General features: G+C 34.3%; 1 protein-coding gene across 9 annotated transcripts in view; it reads left to right on the top strand.

Moving 5' to 3' along the window:
* NIPBL (NIPBL cohesin loading factor) overlaps positions 1 to 19,051 on the top strand; it is a 146,640-nt gene that overhangs the window by 105,744 nt on the left and 21,845 nt on the right. For all 9 annotated transcript variants that reach the window (XM_054652901.2, XM_054652895.2, XM_054652900.2 and 6 more), the window contains 15 exons: positions 3,889 to 4,086; positions 4,269 to 4,340; positions 4,430 to 4,519; positions 5,671 to 5,774; positions 6,962 to 7,048; positions 9,253 to 9,484; positions 10,148 to 10,299; positions 11,020 to 11,100; positions 12,201 to 12,301; positions 13,340 to 13,478; positions 13,660 to 13,742; positions 14,801 to 14,933; positions 15,843 to 15,986; positions 18,408 to 18,497; positions 18,744 to 18,958. In XM_054652901.2, the coding sequence (XP_054508876.1) occupies positions 3,889 to 4,086; positions 4,269 to 4,340; positions 4,430 to 4,519; positions 5,671 to 5,774; positions 6,962 to 7,048; positions 9,253 to 9,484; positions 10,148 to 10,299; positions 11,020 to 11,100; positions 12,201 to 12,301; positions 13,340 to 13,478; positions 13,660 to 13,742; positions 14,801 to 14,933; positions 15,843 to 15,986; positions 18,408 to 18,497; positions 18,744 to 18,958 (1,921 nt within the window). The remainder of the gene's footprint in view (positions 1 to 3,888; positions 4,087 to 4,268; positions 4,341 to 4,429; positions 4,520 to 5,670; positions 5,775 to 6,961; positions 7,049 to 9,252; positions 9,485 to 10,147; positions 10,300 to 11,019; positions 11,101 to 12,200; positions 12,302 to 13,339; positions 13,479 to 13,659; positions 13,743 to 14,800; positions 14,934 to 15,842; positions 15,987 to 18,407; positions 18,498 to 18,743; positions 18,959 to 19,051) is intronic.

Genomic DNA, 19,051 nt, shown 5'->3' with positions numbered 1-19,051 from the left:
GTTTCTTAAAATATTTCTCTTGTCATATTCCTTGAAAAATGGAAGTTATTCTTGATGAATTCTCAAAATACCATTTGCTGCTTCTACAATTCTTGAATTAACTGTTTTCAAAGGAAGAGAGGAAGCTTCTCTTAGAGTTTTGCTGTGCAATTGAACAAAGTTCCTAAGGAAAAAAGAAAATTGTTGTTTGCCTGTAAGTTAAGAAGGCATTTGCTAGTTGTTGATAGAAGTATGGTTGGTTAGTTTCTGTGGTTGTACAGTTAGCCAGCACTTTGTTAGAACAAAGTGAATCAGTTAGTCTGAACTATGTAGCCATGCAGAGCTACAGGAGAAACCTGTTAGCCTGAGAAGCAATCTTGCCTATAATGATGTTTTTCCCAAGTTTTGCACCTTTGTTTATAGAAACATCTTAATGAACTTTCACAAAATATAATGTTTTGGGGTTAGTATTTCTTAAGGTCCAAAAGAGAAAGATTTGTTTGCTCTGCTTCTTAGTATATTTCAAGTTTTCATCCAACATAAACACCGTGGGTTTGCACATGAAAATTATAACACTGTTACCTTTGATCTTTATCAAAAAAGCTGAAAAGAATGTCGTTCTGTTTGTCTGTTTTCCCTTTTAATTATAAATGAATAATGCTTCTCTGTCCATGAATGCGATGTCTTCAGGTCAATTGTAATCAGTCTAAATATTGGCAAAGGAATAATGATGACTTGCTTCATTCAGGAATTCTGTATTCTTTGTTTACCATATCATATCACCCTTATATGATGTTAATAATTTGGAACAGTGAATTAAAAAAAAAATACTGAGCAAAGTTATTTAAGTTGGTTGGGAATGGAGAGAATTGTAAACACTTTCAAATACCTTAATCTATATATTAGCCATAGTGGCTGTTGAAGTTCTCAAATACAAAGTAGAACAAGTTAAGGAAAACTTTCACAATTATTATATGCCTTGAGGAATTCTAGTTTCAGTATATCCACTCAAGAGATCTGGCCATCATTCTAATCAATTCAGTGAATACATGTGATTTAAAAATAAATTACAGTATTTCTTCAAGAATACTGTAGAACTGAATTAAATTTAAAACAAGACGTGAAGGATCTATGGCAAGAAAGATCTATCAGAAGTGAAAGATCTATGGCAAGTACACTGAATAGTTTTGTATTGTTATAAATACATGTTTCTTAATTATTCTGTTTGTCTTAAACTGAACTTAAAAGAATATGAAATAGTGATTAGTATAGAAAAGGAGAAGTTTCTTTGAATATTTCATTAAGAATGGACATGCCATTAAACTAAATAAGGAGAAATTAAAGATTGATGAAGTCATTATCTTACAGTAATTACTAAATGTGATATTGCATACATGTTTGGCAGAATTTGGAAGGAAATTGGGTGTTTATATTCCACATAGTATTTATTTATGTATAAAATCAATCCTAACTCTTGAAATGTTATTAATGCTTACTTTTTTAATCAATTTTATTGACTTCAAAATAAATATTGTAGAGCAGTGATTGTGAATAGGTGCTCCAATATTCACATTATTTGTCTTGTAGAGCTAATAGCACTGTAACCCTTTCTGTTTTGTCATGCAGCGTTGATAAACTGGTCAATCTAAAATTCTGCCAGAAAGCAATATTGGAAGTTACTTTTCTTGTGGAGATGTAACTGGGGTCAGAATTCATCCTACAGAGCTTAGTGTTATAGATAATTTGTAAACTGGAGAAAGGGCCATCTGCCTCCACAAAACACTGTCTCACAGGGTAAAGGAATCAGTTAAGATGTGTAAATACTTTCCTCTTAGTTTCTTCTCCAGTACATTTACTCCAGGTATCATAGAATGGTTTGAGTTAGGTTTAGGAAGCAACCTTAAAGATCACCTATTCCCAGCCTCCCTGACGTGGGTGGGAATGCCTCACTAGCCCAGGTTGCTCAAGGCCCTGTCCAGCCTGACCTTGAACATTTCCAGGCATGTTGCATCCATAGCTTCACTGGGCAACCTGCCTGCTGCCTCACCACCCTCACATAAAGATTTTCTTTCTGATCTCTAATCTAAACCTGCTCTCTTGCAGTTTCAACTCACTACCCCTTGTCCTAGGACTCCATGTCCTCGTGAAAGAGTTCACACAAGCTAACCTCTAGAGCCTGGTACTCGATACACCCTCTGGATAGTATCCATTCTCTCCAGTGCAGCAGCTCTGTGTCGTCTGCAGCTTGCAAAGGGTGCCCTCAATCTCACTCTCAGTGTCTCCAAGATGTTACAGTGCTGGCCCCAACACCCACCCCTGAGGGACACCGCTTGTCATTGGTCTCCATGTGACCATCAAGCCATTGATGGCAACTCTTTGAGTGTGACCATCTAGCCAATTTCCTACCCACTGAGTGGTCCCAGATGGCTCACCACTGCTTCAGTCACAGTGAACTCTCTCAACCATTTTAGGCAGTGCTAGTACCTCTGCCATCCTGAGCATGACTGTACTTTTCCACAAGGAAGTCTGATCCAGGTGCAGTAAATCTTGAAATCTGAACTGAGTTATTATATTAAAGACTTGGACCACCTCTATTGCATTTTTTGAATTTGAAACCTCTAGGGTTCATTGCAAAACAGAATTGTTCCCTCGGGGGTTTATGTTTATTAGTTCTGATCCTAGGCTGACTATTGACTATAGCCTGGTATGCTACGTTTCTTAATAAATGGCTTGTGGTAAGAACTTTTCAGTTCAGTTCCAGTTCTGTATAAATGCTTTGAGCCATTCTGCTCAGAAACAACCTTATATACAGTCATGCCAAGGAGACTTTGGTAGAGACACACAATATCAGGACTGTTATATGCAGGTCCAGAAGCAATAAACTGGGAATAAACACTGCCAGTCTGGAATGTGATATTTGGGAAGTATTTTGAGATTTGCAATACAGTCTGTGTAAGACATCTCTTTGGTAGCTCAATTAGCTGATCATGTTAAAAAATGGAAAGTTGGCTAATTTCGTGGAGAAAGCTACCTGCTCATCCATTTCCTTTTCTTTAAAACTGAGCACTCTGTCAACTTCAAAACATGCAAGACTTTCTTTGAAAGTAACAGAGAACTGTCATTCTGCTCCCCCATTTTATTTCCAAATCTCTATGCAATATTTGCTCCAGCTTCTTCAACATTCACTTTTGCTGGGCTTTATGGTCCTTCATGAAAATTAATTAGAATAATTATCTGTGGTAGAGGCTTGCTGTTTGGCCCAGAATTGTGACTCCAGCTTTCTCCTTTACACAAATTTCCTGCAGTATATACCAAGGCAAAATTTTAGTTGTCTTGACAAAACAGAATATCTTTTAGAAAATAGATTATCGAGTCTCATTGGAACTCATTGGTGTGTTAGATGGATAAGGTAATCACTGAATCAGAATATGGATACCCAGTAACAGTCACAATTTTGATAACTGAGGAAATTATCTCCATATTCTCTTATAAAAGGATGAAACTTTTTTAATTTGTTCAGCTTTGCCTAATCTGCTTTTAAAAAGACAAACGTGCTGTAAATTCATATTTTTAAATGTTTTCTGGTATCTTTGCCAGTTTTAAGCACGGTTTTTCTGTAATTCAAAAGAGAACATTAAAATAAGTAATCCGTAACAGAATTGTATTTGATAACCTAAATGTCCATTTGATTTGGAGAATAGCTATAGAAGAGTTTTGGACTTGCAAATCATAGAATCATTTAGGATCTTTTTGACCATCAAATCCAATCTACAACTAATGTAAAGTCCACTACTAGACCATGCCCCTAAATCTTACATCTGCACATCTTTCAAATATTTTAAAATGCTTGATTTTGAGCTATTAAAAGTGTAAGTTTTGTATTTAAAATGAAAATGCATTTATTTCTAGCTTCTCGTAAGAGACACAAAAAGGATAGAGATGAAGCTTGGGAGTATGAAGAGCATGACAGGAGAAGTTCTGGTGACCATAGGAGAAGTGGTCATTACCACGAAGGAAGGAGGATTTCTGGTAGTGGCCGTTACCGTAATCGCAGTCCCGATGACTCTGATATGGATGATTATTCTCCTCCTCCTAGCCTCAGCGAGGGTAACTGATCACTATAAGGATTTAATTTTATTCCATAATACTAGTGTTTTTTAATGAATATGTTTAATATTTTAAAGTGGACATTATTGCATGCAATATTGAATACAAGTGTAAGAAATGTAAATAATCCTTTCTTGAAGTTTTAAGAAAGTGTTTGTTTTACTTCTTATTCTCTTAATTAGTGGCTAGAAAAATGAAGAAGAAAGAAAAACAAAAGAAGAGGAAAGCTTATGAACCTAAACTAACACCTGAAGGTAATTTTATAAGATTTATTTTCTACAGTTTGTATTTTCTGCTTTATATTTAAGATAATTGTTTATGAATTTCCTTTTTTTTCCACCAGAAATGATGGATTCTTCAACCTTCAAAAGGTTTACTGCTTCAATAGAGAATATTTTGGAAAATCTGGAAGACATGGATTTTACAGCTTTTGGTAAATGCATCATAAAACTTCAAAATGCTTACCCCAATTAGAAACCCGAGAAAAAACTATTGGTATTTTTGAAGTTCCTTCATGGTGACTTAATTTCATGTGAAAACTTGCTAGGGCCTACTGGATTTATATGGCTTCTACCTTGAGTGGTGGCCTTTACCTTACCTGCCTGAAGATCCTTCTGCCTCCTCTCTGCAGAATCCAGAAGGGGCATAAAACATAATGAGTATCCTTCCCAGTTCCCTTGGAGTGGAAAGGATACTTCTTTGCGATGTCATTAGGGTGTTACCTTCTGTCAAATATGTAAACAATATGGTTCTCTTCCTAGCAATGTCTGAGGCTCATAATTACAAATCTGCTACTTGCAGATATGATTCTTCAATTAAGACAGCAGAGTCCTTGTGCATTTATGGCTAAGACACTGCATCATTTACCTATTTCAGTGGAAAAACAGCCTCCTTAGCTAAGTGTCTAAGAAAGTAGTTCATGTTGCCAAAGGTGACTTTCTTTTGAAATGGATAATGGAATATTAATTAATTTTTTTTCCTACCGTGTTTGTCACAGGATTAAAACAAGGGGAAAGGCATAGTAAACAAGTTTCTATAGTTTTTAAAGCCATAGTTTATGCTACCTTAGAAGTGAAGTCATTGGATCTTTCTGTGTCTGGTAATGTGATTTTTGTCTAAGGTTACAGTTAAGACTCAGATTATCTCAAGGTGCTTAATTTAATATGTGTTTTTCATTTATTGCTCTTGCCCAGATTTGAACTTCAGGGCTACAGTTAAAGATTTATTCTACTGAATTGAAAATTATGGCAGAAGTACTGCAATGAATGGGGTTTGATATTTTAAAAATTTTTAGTTTGTGATTTTCAGAAGTGCATGCCTCATGTTAGGCTCTTAAATGGGGTTTCAGAACCATTGGCATGGTAAGTCATACTTAACACGTGTTCATTGTTTCAACACAAGCAAAAGGTGTAATTATCAGTCTTTGTTAGATTCTAATTACTTGGAGCCATTAGATGCTGGCTATTTGGACAATCAGCTCTCTTTTTCCGTTAGCGTATTCTTATTGGAATAAAAAAATACTGATTTCCTAGAAGTCTTAGGAGAAATAAGACTGTTAATTTTTTACTTTTTCTTTTTTTTAAGGTGATGATGATGAGATTCCACAGGAATTGCTACTGGGCAAACATCAGCTTAGTGAGTTGGGTAGTGAATCTGCGAAAATCAAGGCAATGGGCATTATGGACAAGGTACCTCTTCATACTCTAACTTTTTTGGAACATAAAATATTCATTAGCATAAAAAACTTACTTTTTCTGTAATGACATTCCACCCTCTTCAAAGGCGCATGGACCAGAAGAACAGCAGAGCTTCTGCTCACTCAGCTGAAGCGCTTAGGTAGTTGCAACATCCTAACTGTTACTCTTTCTGAGGCTGAGACATTTTTGCTGAAAGGTCCTCCTCTGTGTCCTGCCCTTTCTCAGTCAGCGAGGGGAACTTTTGCTGGGGCAAACTTGTTGATGTCTCACCTCTAGAAACAGTGTTCTTGATTTTCTTTTATCTTCCTGGAGCTCTTGGCTTTGGGCAGTTTAATATAAAACTCTTTTCCTGCTCTTGACCACTCAGGTTTGTGGAGTGTGTGTGAAACCATGTATTATTATAATTACTCTGGATTATTCCAAACTTCTGTAATCCAAACTTTTGATATTCCTCCTGGATTTTCCTTCAATCTCCCTACCTTCCTTTGTAGTTTGTGGGTGGCGTGATCATTTCTCTTTCCTGATCATTCTCACTGTTAACCTCTTCTCCAGGTTTTTCACACATACATACACATACATACATATCTATATAAAATCAATTTTTTGTTGCTTCCAATGGTGAATAGTATTCAGATGAGAGAAACTGGCTCTCTACAAGGTTAACATATTCCACAAATTATTTAATCAGACTTGTTAGATTAATTAAGATTAGTAAGTTTACTTTTTTCAACATGCTACTTCTTTGAAGTTAACAATGATATTAAGAATATGTTTCCCTTTTATTATCTTTCAAGTATCAGGAAATTAATTTCTGCTTGATTATGCAGTATGGATTTTCTCCTAACAAAGCTCTATATGGTCAGTTAGAATTTGTAGATTATACATGGATTTGGTAAATTTCTATTTCTAGAAGTAAATAACTACACAAGATTAGTGACAGGCAATTTAAAAATTTGTTTCTGTAGATTTTGTTAGTTGAAAATGCAGTTTAATTGCAGTCCTGGAATATATTTTGCCTGTTTCCATTATAGTATCTGCATTTTCCTTATGCCAAATCCCTTACAGTTGAAACAATTTAGATTGTACAAGCTCTGTCCTTCATTCCTCAATGTTCTTTTCAGCAATTTGGAATAATTTCTATTCCTGAACTTGTTTGACCTGTTCTTTATTTGTTTTAGCTCTCAACAGATAAAACAGTAAAAGTTCTGAATATTTTGGAGAAGAATATTCAAGATGGATCCAAGCTTTCTACTTTACTTAACCACGTGAGTTTGAAATTTCATAATTTCACTCCATTGTGCAGAATAGTTTTCTTCACTTGAGTCCTATTTAGTGATAGATTCAAATACTCTGTATGTGTGTGAAAGGGCTGATATAATGTCTGTGATAAAAATTTGCCAAATTTTAATACTTGAAGCAAAATTCAATTAATTGTGATTTTTTATAGTTGTCACTTTCATTTTCGTAGTTGTCATTACTATGTTTTATTATAGCAGTGACAACTAACAGACATATTGGGAGCAACTGTATTTTTTTTTGTTTCATTTTAGATACTATAGTCATCTTGAAATATTCATGGTAATTCTGGTGTAATTTGCATTATTGGACATTTCTTTGTTGTGTGTCCATAAAACATCCTTACAAAATGGAAGAGATACTGCAGTTTTCATATAGAGTCTATCTTTCTCCTGAGCATTAAGGAGGAAGTTTAAGATTTAAGTGTTCTTACACTACAAAGTGACAATGTTAATATAAATAAAATTAACAGGAAGTTTAGTATTTTAGGATGGGTTTTTTCCCAGGTATACCTAAAACTGCTCAAAGATTTTGAGGTTTTATGAGGCTGATGTTCCATATTTCACATTTAATGTATTTATTTATACACTTTCTATTCAATGCAATATTGCAGCAAGATTAGAATTGAATTTTAAAGAAAAAAACCTCCTCATCTGTAGAAATAAGAGAGTCGTAGTTTATATCAGAAAGGAAGAATTTGAACTTGCACATGAAAACCAGACACATTATTGATACCTAAATACTTTCATCTAGATAGTTTGTAGGGGTTTCAAAGTTTCACTATATGGTTCTGAATGTCTTGGGCAATACAAAAATACATAAAAAGGAAGTACTGGTTTACCTGGTTTACTTCATTGTGATGAAGTCTTTATGTTAATGATTATAAAGTGATATTTTTCTTTTAGTTTTTTGAAGTAAAATTCAAAATTATTTAGAAGTTAATTAAATTGTCCAGTGCTTGCAATTCAGAGGCAAACTTGGATAAAAAAAAGAAACTTAAAAAAACCCAAAAAAACCAACTAGTTTTAGATTTTCTTAAAACTATTAAAAATTATTCAAATAATTGTGGCAAAGAAAGTCTCTCCTAAGATTTAAGGTTGCTACTTTTCCAGTGCAGTGAAAATATCTTACCTCCATGTCAGTGTATTTTTCACAGGCAGAGGATGCTTTAATATTAATTTCATTTCCATGATAATTAGGGGAAACACTTTTTTTTCCCTTAAGGTGTCATTTGTGTACGTAGCAAATTCCAAAAAGCCATTGTATCTGGGAAGTTTTCAGGGACCTCTTGATTTGCAGATTTTTGTTGATTCTCTATGTATATCATGAATATAATGCACTGTTCTATTGGTTCAAGTTCTCTTACCCCTAAGGCAAAAAGCTGTTACAGTTTCACTGACCTCTGATCTTCACAAGGAAAGCCAACAGTGTTGAAGTGTGGTATCATATAGGTAGTAAAGACCCTTTTTCTCTGGAGGCTCTGTCTGTACCAGAGAAGCTATGATAAATTCTACCTAGCTCTGCTGTAATAATGTTATTACAGTATTTAAGTTGTGCTGGATGGTCATATTTAACCTCATCTATGTTTGTTTTGGTACCTCATATAAACACAGTAATACAGAGACTCAGTATCCTATGGTAATCTAAAAGAACATTTTTGATAAGAGGTTGATAGTAGGTGTATTGGTCCATGAAGCAGAAAAAGTTGTGTACTTACAGATTTCATGGACTTGCAACAGTCTTTTTGTATAAGAATTCCCTCTAGTGGCAGAAATCAAATGGATCAAAGCAGCAACTGATACCACTGAAGACAACACCAGATGAAGGAATTAGATTTTGCTTAATGTACATTGGTCTTAAATACAGCATGCAGCACTCTTCCCTCATAGTGCTTCCCAATGAGACACAGAAACCTTCTTTGTGTTCTAACAGAAGAATACAGAATACAGGACTTTGAAGACCAGTAGCTTAGAGAGAGATTACAAACTTGTTGCTAGTAAAACAAATATTACTTGATTTTTAAAATAAATTATTTTAGTATCATAAAGGAAATACAATATTTTATACACGAATGTTATGTAAGCATATTAATGTAATGTTATTTTCTTTAACTTGGTCAGAATAAAAATTTGATTTCTTGTTCATACTCTCCTGTTTTTCTTGCCTGTTGCAGAATAATGACACTGAAGATGAGGAGAGATTATGGCGAGATCTTATTATGGAAAGAGTGACAAAATCTGCTGATGCTTGTCTTACTGCTATCAATATTATGACATCACCAAATATGCCTAAAGCTGTATATATTGAGGATGTAATAGAAAGAGTTATTCAGTACACAAAATTTCATTTGCAGAACACTCTCTATCCTCAGTATGATCCTGTGTATAGAGTGGATCCTCATGGTGGTTAGTATGCTAAGAAATCTTTCCATATTAAAAGCTATAAAAAGTCAGTCATCTATTGTATGGTGATGAATGACTTTCTGAAATAAGAATTTTTGTATGCAGCTTTTATACTGATAGTCCTTTCTTATCACATACAGTATCCTGAATTAATGCGCTGTTAGTTTGAGGAAGATGAAACAGAGTAAAAAAACAATGAAATGTGTCGTCTGAAGAACTTAGTCATGTAGCACCTTGGTTTACTGTAATAATGTCAATGTAACCAAAGTATTTAGTCTAAAGTATTTAGAAGTTTTAAGTTCAACTTTTATGTATAGTTACTATGTGTTGAAATAAGTGATTTCATAGTAATATGTAATACGACTAGCCATGTATAGCCATATATATAATGATTTGTTTCAAGGAAAACTATTTTGCTTCTAGCCTTTTGTTTTCATAGACATACCTACAGATGCATGGCTCCAATTTCAAGATCCTTTTTTAAAATCACAGGTCCAGCATTTAGAGTAATTATGAAAAATATTTATCATGTGAAATTCCTGCTTTTAAGCTGATGCTACTGAGTAGTTTTTCCAAACTGCTTTTGCAAAGCTGTAGTCATGCAGTTGTTTTGGGGGCACTTTGTGAGGAAGATCATCTTTAATGAATATGTGTTTTATTTTCTAGGTGGTGTTTTAAGTTCAAAAGCAAAACGTGCCAAGTGTTCCACCCACAAGCAAAGAGTTATAGTGATGTTGTATAACAAAGTTTGTGACATTGTCAGCAGCTTGTCAGAGTTGCTGGAGATACAGCTTCTCACTGATACAACTATTCTTCAGGTAGGTTTTTTCAGAATTCCTGTCCAAAAATGTGAGCTTTGCTTTTCCTAAAGTAAATGTGAAGTATAATTGTCTCAGGGACATGAAGTTTGAAATCAGTACAAGCTCTTGAATTCTTAACATCAGAGCAGCTAGTTTGTTGTGTAGTATGTCATTTGCATCTTCTCTTCTGCATTTAAGAAAAGTTTAACCTGCTTGTATTGAAGTATAGAGTAGAATCATCTACACTGGAAAAGATCCTTAAGAACATCAGGTCTAAACTGCCAAGTGCACCACTAAAACCATGTCCTTGAACATTCTATCTACATGTCTTTCAAATGTCTATGGGGATGTTGGCTGTACTGCTTCCATGGGCACTTAAAATCCAATCTATACCATCCCTGGCACAACTCATGACCCCTTTCCTTTGTCTTGTCCCTTGTTAACTGGGAGAAGAGACCAGTCTCACCTGGCTACACACTCCTTTCAGGGGGTTGTAGAGGACTATAAGGCCTCCCTTGGAGCTTCCCCTTCTCCACACTAAGTCTGATACCCTCTCAGCCACTCCTCATAAGACCTGTGCCTTAACTTAATAACTTTATTTGCAAATAATATGAAGTAATTATTGAATTCCTTACCTGCTGAATGAATAACCTGCTGAATGAATGAATAACTTGTGAAACTGCCTAATTACCAGTTTGTTAGTCCTATATACTTAAAATAACTTCTATCCATTGATAGGTGTCATCGATGGGAATAACACCTTTCTTTGTAGAAAATGTCAGTGAGCTACAGTTATGTGCCATCAAACTAGTGACTGCAGTAAGTACTTTCTAATTTGTGGGTTCTTGTGTATGTCCTGCTGAGATTTCTTAGGGCATTTATGTAGGTTGTATTTTCTGTCTGGTAGAGAATTGGACTGTAGAATTAATGCTATTCTTTCATGGTTTTACAGTTTGATATCATAATACGGAAATAGTGTTGTATCTACCTGAGCTGCTCGTATTTGCAGAGTACTGTATAGAAAGAAATTGCCTACTTCAAGCAAGAGGCTTCTTAATTTTGATTGTCAGTTAAAGTGTAAACACAAACTCCTTCCTCTTACCTGTCCCTTTTTTATTTTAAGAAATCTCTTTTTTTAAAAATGTGAATCCTAGCTATGTGGTTTTCATTATTTCCTGTGTTCAGATTTCAACTTATGCAATAAGTCATAGAACTAGTATGGTATTTCTGTATAATAGAACAAATTATTTTCCTCAGAACAGGTGACTATCTAAAAAAAATCTCAGCATAGGTAAAATATTATTTCAGGAAAAATGTAGTGGAACACAAATGTCCTTGTTCAAGTGGGAGATTTTAATCATTGTAAGAATTATATACTTCAGTATTCCGCCCAAACAAAAGGGGAGGCAAAACCAACAGTTCTGATTCTGAAAATTGAAAGAACATATCATGTCAGGCATTAACATTAAAGCCTGGCATATGAAGTAAAACTGTTTTCTCAAATGTACTCTGCAACAGAGTATGTGTTCACATAAATTGTGTTACAACAGAGTTTTTCTTTGTACTGAGAGAAATAAATACCAAGTCCAAATACTTAGTATTATACTGTTTGACTTTCCTGTATAGTGTGTTATATCATTGACAAAAATATTTTAAATAGAAGGTATTTTCAAGACCAATATTTACACATTTCTGTTATATAAAGATTTTTTTAAATTCTCTATTTGGAAAAGTTTTTATATATTTTTTAAAGAAATACTTGCATTGAGAAAGCAACTCATTAACAATGAGGTGTATTGTAATTTATTGGAGAGTCATGTGAAGTGTATGCTGTCATATAATTATTTACAATATATTTAAAAAGCTATATTTTATGTAACAGTAAATCAGTGTCTAATAATCGTGTAACTATTAAATAGGTGTTTTCCCGGTATGAAAAACACAGACAGCTAATATTAGAAGAAATTTTCACTTCCCTTGCACGGCTACCAACTAGCAAGAGGAGTTTGAGAAACTTCAGGTAACTTCTGATGTAAATAATAACTTGTAGACTATGGCATTTATAGTTTTGTAAATGTAAGATTTTTGCAGGTTGAGATTTCAAAACAAATTGTTCAACAAATATCTTGTAATAATTACTCGATTTTATGCTATCACTTTAGTGTCTACTTACAAACATACTTGAAACATTATTTTTCTCACTTAAAATGTGAATGGGTGTAATATTAGTGTGTGTTGAGGATTATTTTTTGTAGGTCAATTCTTTAATTCTGTTTGTATGGAGTTACATAATTTCTTCATTGCTAAATCTTTGTAGGAAAATTTTGACTGAATTGCTTTGAGGATACACTCAGAGCACTCTTTTCACAAAGGGAATCAGTTTCATATCCATATCATCTCATACATCAGGGTTTACCACCTTTTGATGTTGTTAAGTGTAGCAATAAGATGGCATTGGTGTGTGTATGGGCAGTAAACTCATACTATTTCTGAGGTTACATCAGGGAGAAACATGGTCTTCTTACCAACTTAAAATAGTTGCCTGCTGAAGTTTGTAGTATGTAATGCTGCTGTAGATTATTGTAGGTGTAGCCCTTGTAAAAGTCAGTCTAGGTCATGGTCATTATCTTCTCTTTTCTGAAAGTCCTATACATTTCACATACATTAAATACTACAGAAAAATTATTACAGCAACAGTTTGGTGTGTTTTGTTGTGTTGTGTTGGAGCGAACACAATGTTATACATAATGAGCTTATTATTAAGTATTTTAGCAGGTAGATGTTGGTTTTATTAAATATTCCTATAGCTGTTTCAGCCAGTGAACTGTGTGCTGTTTCAGGTCACCTCTTCTTTGCAAGAACAATACTTACTGGTTTTGTTAGGTCAAATGTTACACTGCATAAAAAGAAGCAAATTATTAGATTAATGTCTTGAATGTGGATTTCTAGCTGTGAAATATCTATCTTTCAAATAATTTTTGAAAGATTCTACTTAGGAGCAAAAACTTTTCTTGCGTTTTGTCCTTTTAGTGTTAAAACTGTCTTTTGTTATTAACAGGTTAAACAGCAGTGACACTGATGGAGAGCCTATGTACATTCAGATGGTAACAGCACTAGTTCTGCAACTTATTCAGTGTGTGGTGCACTTACCATCAGCAGACAAGGATTCTAATTCAGAGGAGGAATCAAACAAGAAAGTAAGATATTTTTAAAAGCCTTTTTTTATGCAGAAATTACTTATGTGTGTTCATAGGTATACTACATTACTACAGTGTTGTAGTAATCAAGCATTGTAATTTTCTGATGCATAAGAAATGCTGATCTGGAAATCATAGATCTATGCTGAGATAATGGACAAATGTGTCTTGTTATTTTTAGGTGGATCAAGATGTGCTTATTACCAACTCATATGAAACAGCCATGAGGACAGCACAAAATTTCCTTTCTATTTTTCTTAAGAAGTAAGTACTGTTGCATTCTTTATTATATTGGTAAACCCAGCTCCAAATGAATTCTTTGAAACCTGACCACTGAACAGTGATAAATGCCTATTCATAAAGTTATTTATAATAATATACTTTATAAATGCCTAAGAGCCTCTTGCCTAGACAAAAATGTTTATGGAAGAGAAATTCTGCAGTGGTCTTCATACATTTAAGAAGGTGTCTCACAGTTCATGTAGGATTCCTTTATTATGGCTTTCTAACATACCTGAAGCCTGGAAGAGAAGGCCGAGCAAATATTTAAGAGGTGAAGTCATGCTGATTTGGTCATCAGATATAAAAAGCCAAAAATTATTTTCACTGAGCTAAAGTTAAGAGTGTCAATAGCTCGAAGAGGAATAAAAAATATACCTGAATTAACTGTAAGATTTCAAAGAACAAGTCTTTAGGTTGGTATTGAACTAATTACACTTTTTCACCTAAAGCTGAAAAGCTATTTAATAAGCCATCTAGCAATTGCACGCTTCTGATGTTAAACTTAGGGATGATATATAGAAGTCAAAAAGTATCAGGTATGTTAACTTTTGGTGCCTTTTTATTGTTGGTTTGGTTTGTTGGTTGTTTGACTGGTGTTCTTTTAGCATTCTGATTGTAACCTTTGTGAAGCATAATACTGAGATGTGCTTCACTATCAGATAAATGAAACCAAGCTTAAAGACTATAAACACACCAACTTTTAAATATCCTACTCTAGCTTCATTTTTATAATTCTACTTACTTTGTCTATCCAAGTTAATACAGATTTAATACAGCTAAAAATAAAAATCTTAGCAACAAAATTCTGCTGTCATGGATTAGATACTTTATTTCCAGTGCAACTTGGAGGGATAACTGTTTAAGCTATTTCTCTACAGATGAATAAAACAAATTTTCTGCTAGTATTTCAGATTTGTTTTCTTGGAATTGCATAAAGCTGGTTTTTCTGATTAAACATAGAAATATTTCTGTTTAGATCAGAATAAAAAACTTTATATGGCTGTTAAATTTGCTTACAAAAAGTATTTTCATGTTAACAGGTGTGGCAGTAAACAAGGGGAGGAAGATTACAGGCCACTGTTTGAGAACTTTATTCAAGATCTTCTTTCAACAGTCAATAAACCAGAATGGCCAGCTGCAGAGTTGCTACTTAGTTTACTAGGAAGGCTCTTGGTAAGGGATTCTTGTTTTTACCTATATTAATTAATTTCTTATTACAATGAAGACTTGTTTATTTCTGCTAAATAAACATTACTACTGTAGGAATGCTTTCTGATTGTTGACACACATGCAGCATGTAAGGATTTCCTTGCATGTAACATTACTATGCAATACATAAATAATAGAATTTTGTTTAGAGGATCAGTCATATAGAACTTTTTAAAAATAGTGTGTATAGTTTCTCTTGGAAGTCTAGTTTCACTATTTGATTATATTTTCAACATTAAAAAGTGTCATTTCATAGCATCTTATAAGTGCATATATTTATTTGTAATAAAGTCAGCCTAACAGCTGTAATTATATGTATTAAGTATCTCCTCTGGACTATTCCCTTGGCACAGAAGCAGAAAACAACTCAGTATTTGGTTTTTTACAACTACAGCAAATGCTTATGACATTTTACAGAATGGGAATGTTTGTTAGTGTGTTTTTTGAGTGTTTCTCTTCAGTATTGTAATGTAATTAATACAGTAATTTGAGCTGCTTCTTGAAAAAGTATTGTATGGTCTTGTTCTTGGTAAAATGTAGCTTTATATTTGTGTGAATAATGAGGAGCTAGCATTATGGTGTTTAAAATCTCTGATGTTGGAGATACGCTGTTCTAGTTGTCCAGTTTGTGTAACGAAAATATGCATTTAAAAAACCTCTGACAGACATATTTGTGGAGCAAGAGAGACCCAATAAAAAAGAAATATTTATATAAAGTAAGTAATGTATGTGTGATGTAATAGTAAATTATATAATTTTATGCAATATGGAAGTTAGGTGGAAATTTTAATAAGGTAAAGCAATCTTTTGTGAGAAGAATCTCTGTGGCATAAATAAATATCTGTTTTTAAATGTCTATTCTGCTTTTCTTAGGTTCACCAGTTCAGTAACAAATCCACAGAAATGGCATTAAGAGTTGCATCTCTTGACTATCTTGGAACTGTAGCAGCAAGACTGAGGAAAGATGCAGTCACTAGCAAAATGGATCAAGGATCTTTAGCCAGGATCCTCAAACAGGTGTGTGAGACATTCATGACAGCTGGATGGAGATCTATCCATTCAAATCTTTGACATTTGTAAATATACTTGAAAAATTGACATTATGGAGAATCAGTCTTAATTCACTGTTTAGGTTTCTGAATCAAATATACACAATTTATAAGTATCACATTTTTTAACTCATGTCTTGACTGTACCATTTCTGTAGTGTTCCTGTAAGTTAATTAATTATTGTGGTTAGTTTTCTTGTGACAATACTGAGGAAATAATGGAGCAACAGTTGGATTCTATCTTAAGGGGCCTTAAAAATACCTATGAACCTGCATTTGGTATTGCAAAGAAGAACCTGAGCTTCTGGCACTCAAATACATACTTTAGAGAGTTAATCTATTAGGCTTGCAGGGCTAGTTTTTACGTGGTATAATTTGAGGTTTTGGGGGTGTTTTGGTGTTTTTTCCTGAACTTGCAAATGTGTCTGTAGTGGGTTGGTGCTGGCCCTCACCCAAGCTGCTGTGACTCCTCTCTGCAACTGCACAGAGGAGAGAAAATGTAAGGAGGGGTCCATGGGTTGGGATAAGGACCAGGACAGATCACTCACCAAATGCCAGCAGAGCCAAAACGGGTTCAACTTAGACATGTGAAGTGAATTTATTATTAGCAAAATCAGATCAGGATAATGTAAAACAAACCCTTAGAAACACCTTTCCACCCTATTCCCTCCTTCCATCTACCTTCTTCCCCAGCAGTGCAAGGAGACAGGTAATGGGCGTTTATCAATATAAACCAGTTTATCACCTGGGGCTTCTCTTGCTGCACTGTAAGGTCTCTCCTGTGGGATTCAGTTCTCCATGAACTTCTCCAACGTGAGTCCATCCCATGGGCCACAGCACCCCTCAGACATTGGGTCACTCTTCTGTGGGGTGCAGTCCTTCAGGGACAGGCTGCTCCAGCCTGGGGCAGGGCCCTCTTCCCACAGGTCTCCCTCAGGCTCCTCTCAGGCACCACCTGCTCTGCTGTGCTCCTCCAGGGGCTGCAGGTGGAATCTCAGTTTCAGTGCCTGGAGCAGTTCCGCCCCCTCCTCCTTCACTGACCCTTGCGTCTGCAGGTAGACAGTACCATCCATAATTGTGGAAAGTGTGTTCTCTACAGTGCCATCAATCAGAGTAAACTGTTGTGTTACTTATAAATTTGTAAGAGAAGAACAATGCGTACAATAAGCTGACCTTCACTTTCCTGGTCAAATGGCAAGAAAATAAGAAAATCCATTTGCTGTTGTCATCAGAAACTTAAATTATAAGCTAATTATTCAGAAATTAACTCACAACTCTACAGATTTTACTTCCCTGCTAAATTGAATACTTCTGTTGGATATTTTCTTCTGTGTTATGATATAATTTCCACAATATTAGTCAATGATTGCTAAATGCATATAGTGCTCCCTGCTGTGGTTTGGATCCATGATTCATAGAATAAGTTTTAGAGGAAAATCTATTCTCTTTGACATTTTCAAACAGTTTTTTTTTTTTTTAGAAATAGATAGTCCAGTTTATTTGAACACTTGTGCATACTTTTCATTATTTTATCTCTCGATACACAGATATTTTGGACTTGTTAATGTTACTTTTCTCTGCTTGCTGATGTTTGCAAGCTATGTTACATGCTGCATACATGTCAAGGTTCTCAGTTGATGCTGTTAGTACAGAACTGAAGATGATTTTAAGTTAGAAGTTTCATAGCTGACAAAGAAAATTTTTTTTCTGACTGGAGAATTTAAAACGAAAAATTATTCTCCTACTTTCATTTTGATTATTGATATTATTTTTTTAAAGGATTCTTGGTTTCTTTTTGTTTTTTTCTGGGATTTTTATTTGTTCAATAGTAGTTAGGCAGTTAAGCATCAAGCACCCCTTATACTAAGCCAGTTATCCACAGAATTTCAGGTTTGTCAAAGGCCAGAATTTCTACTCACAATTTGCACATCAGGGTGTTTTTTATATATATATATATGTATGTATATATAAACCTAATCAGTATTATATGTCTTGTAGGCATGCTTTCAACTCTTGAACTCATTGATTTTGGAGTAAAAGAATAATAGTTTTTTCTGCTGTAACATCAGCAACTGCTAGCATCAGTGTCTTTCAGTGTAATATTGAGGAAATAAAGGTGTTTTCTGGTTTTTGCCCTCTTTTATTTTTCTGTGATGGAGGGTCCTCGTGCAAGATCACAGAAAGAAAACTAACAAAATCAGTCAGTCTGTTTTAAAACCAGTCTCATTCTGATCTTAATGTTTTTCTACTTTATAACTAATTGGTTAAAAAATTAGTAATGCTGTACAATTATGCAAACAACTGACTTCAATGTGGACATGTAGATTTTCAGATGGTAATTATGACTGTACAATATTCTTGTTTATAACTGTCTTTCTACTTCTAACAGGTTTCAGGAGGAGATGATGAAATTCAACAGCTGCAAAAGGCTTTACTAGATTATCTGGATGAGAACACAGAAATTGATGCATCATTAGTGGTAAATTTCAGCTTTCTTTCATCAGGAATGTATTAAATAATTTCAGTAACATGTACTGAAGAAAATTATTTTTTATTATATATATTAGTGCTTCAGTTAAATTGTCACCCTAACATATACTGTTGATTGTGTTTTCCAAAATAATGTTGATGCATTAGATTCCCTAAATTTCATTATAAATCTGTTAATTTTCTTTTTCTGTATCTGTTGGTTTTGTTTTCTGTTCGTCCTGCTCTATTTCTCCAGTTTTCTCGGAAGTTTTATGTAGCTCAGTGGTTCCGTGATACAACTATGGAGACAGAAAAAGCAATTAAATCTCAGAAGGATGAGGATTCATCTGAAGGAACTCATCATGCAAAAGATGTTGAGACCACAGGACAAATCATGCATAGAGCAGAAAGTCGCAAAAAGTTTCTTCGCAGCATCATTAAAACTGCTCCATCTCAGTTCAGCACATTAAAGTATGCTTCTGTACTGCTTTCTTCTTTATTAGCCATGCATTTGATGCTTTAAATAATTTTTTTGTGAACATATCCTGATTAACACATGGAATT

The sequence above is a fragment of the Agelaius phoeniceus genome, chromosome Z, assembly GCF_051311805.1.
Source record: "Agelaius phoeniceus isolate bAgePho1 chromosome Z, bAgePho1.hap1, whole genome shotgun sequence".
Classification (NCBI taxonomy): Eukaryota; Metazoa; Chordata; class Aves; order Passeriformes; family Icteridae; genus Agelaius; species Agelaius phoeniceus.
Note: the sequence above shows the minus strand (reverse complement) of the source record. Positions and strands in the feature narration are given on the sequence as shown.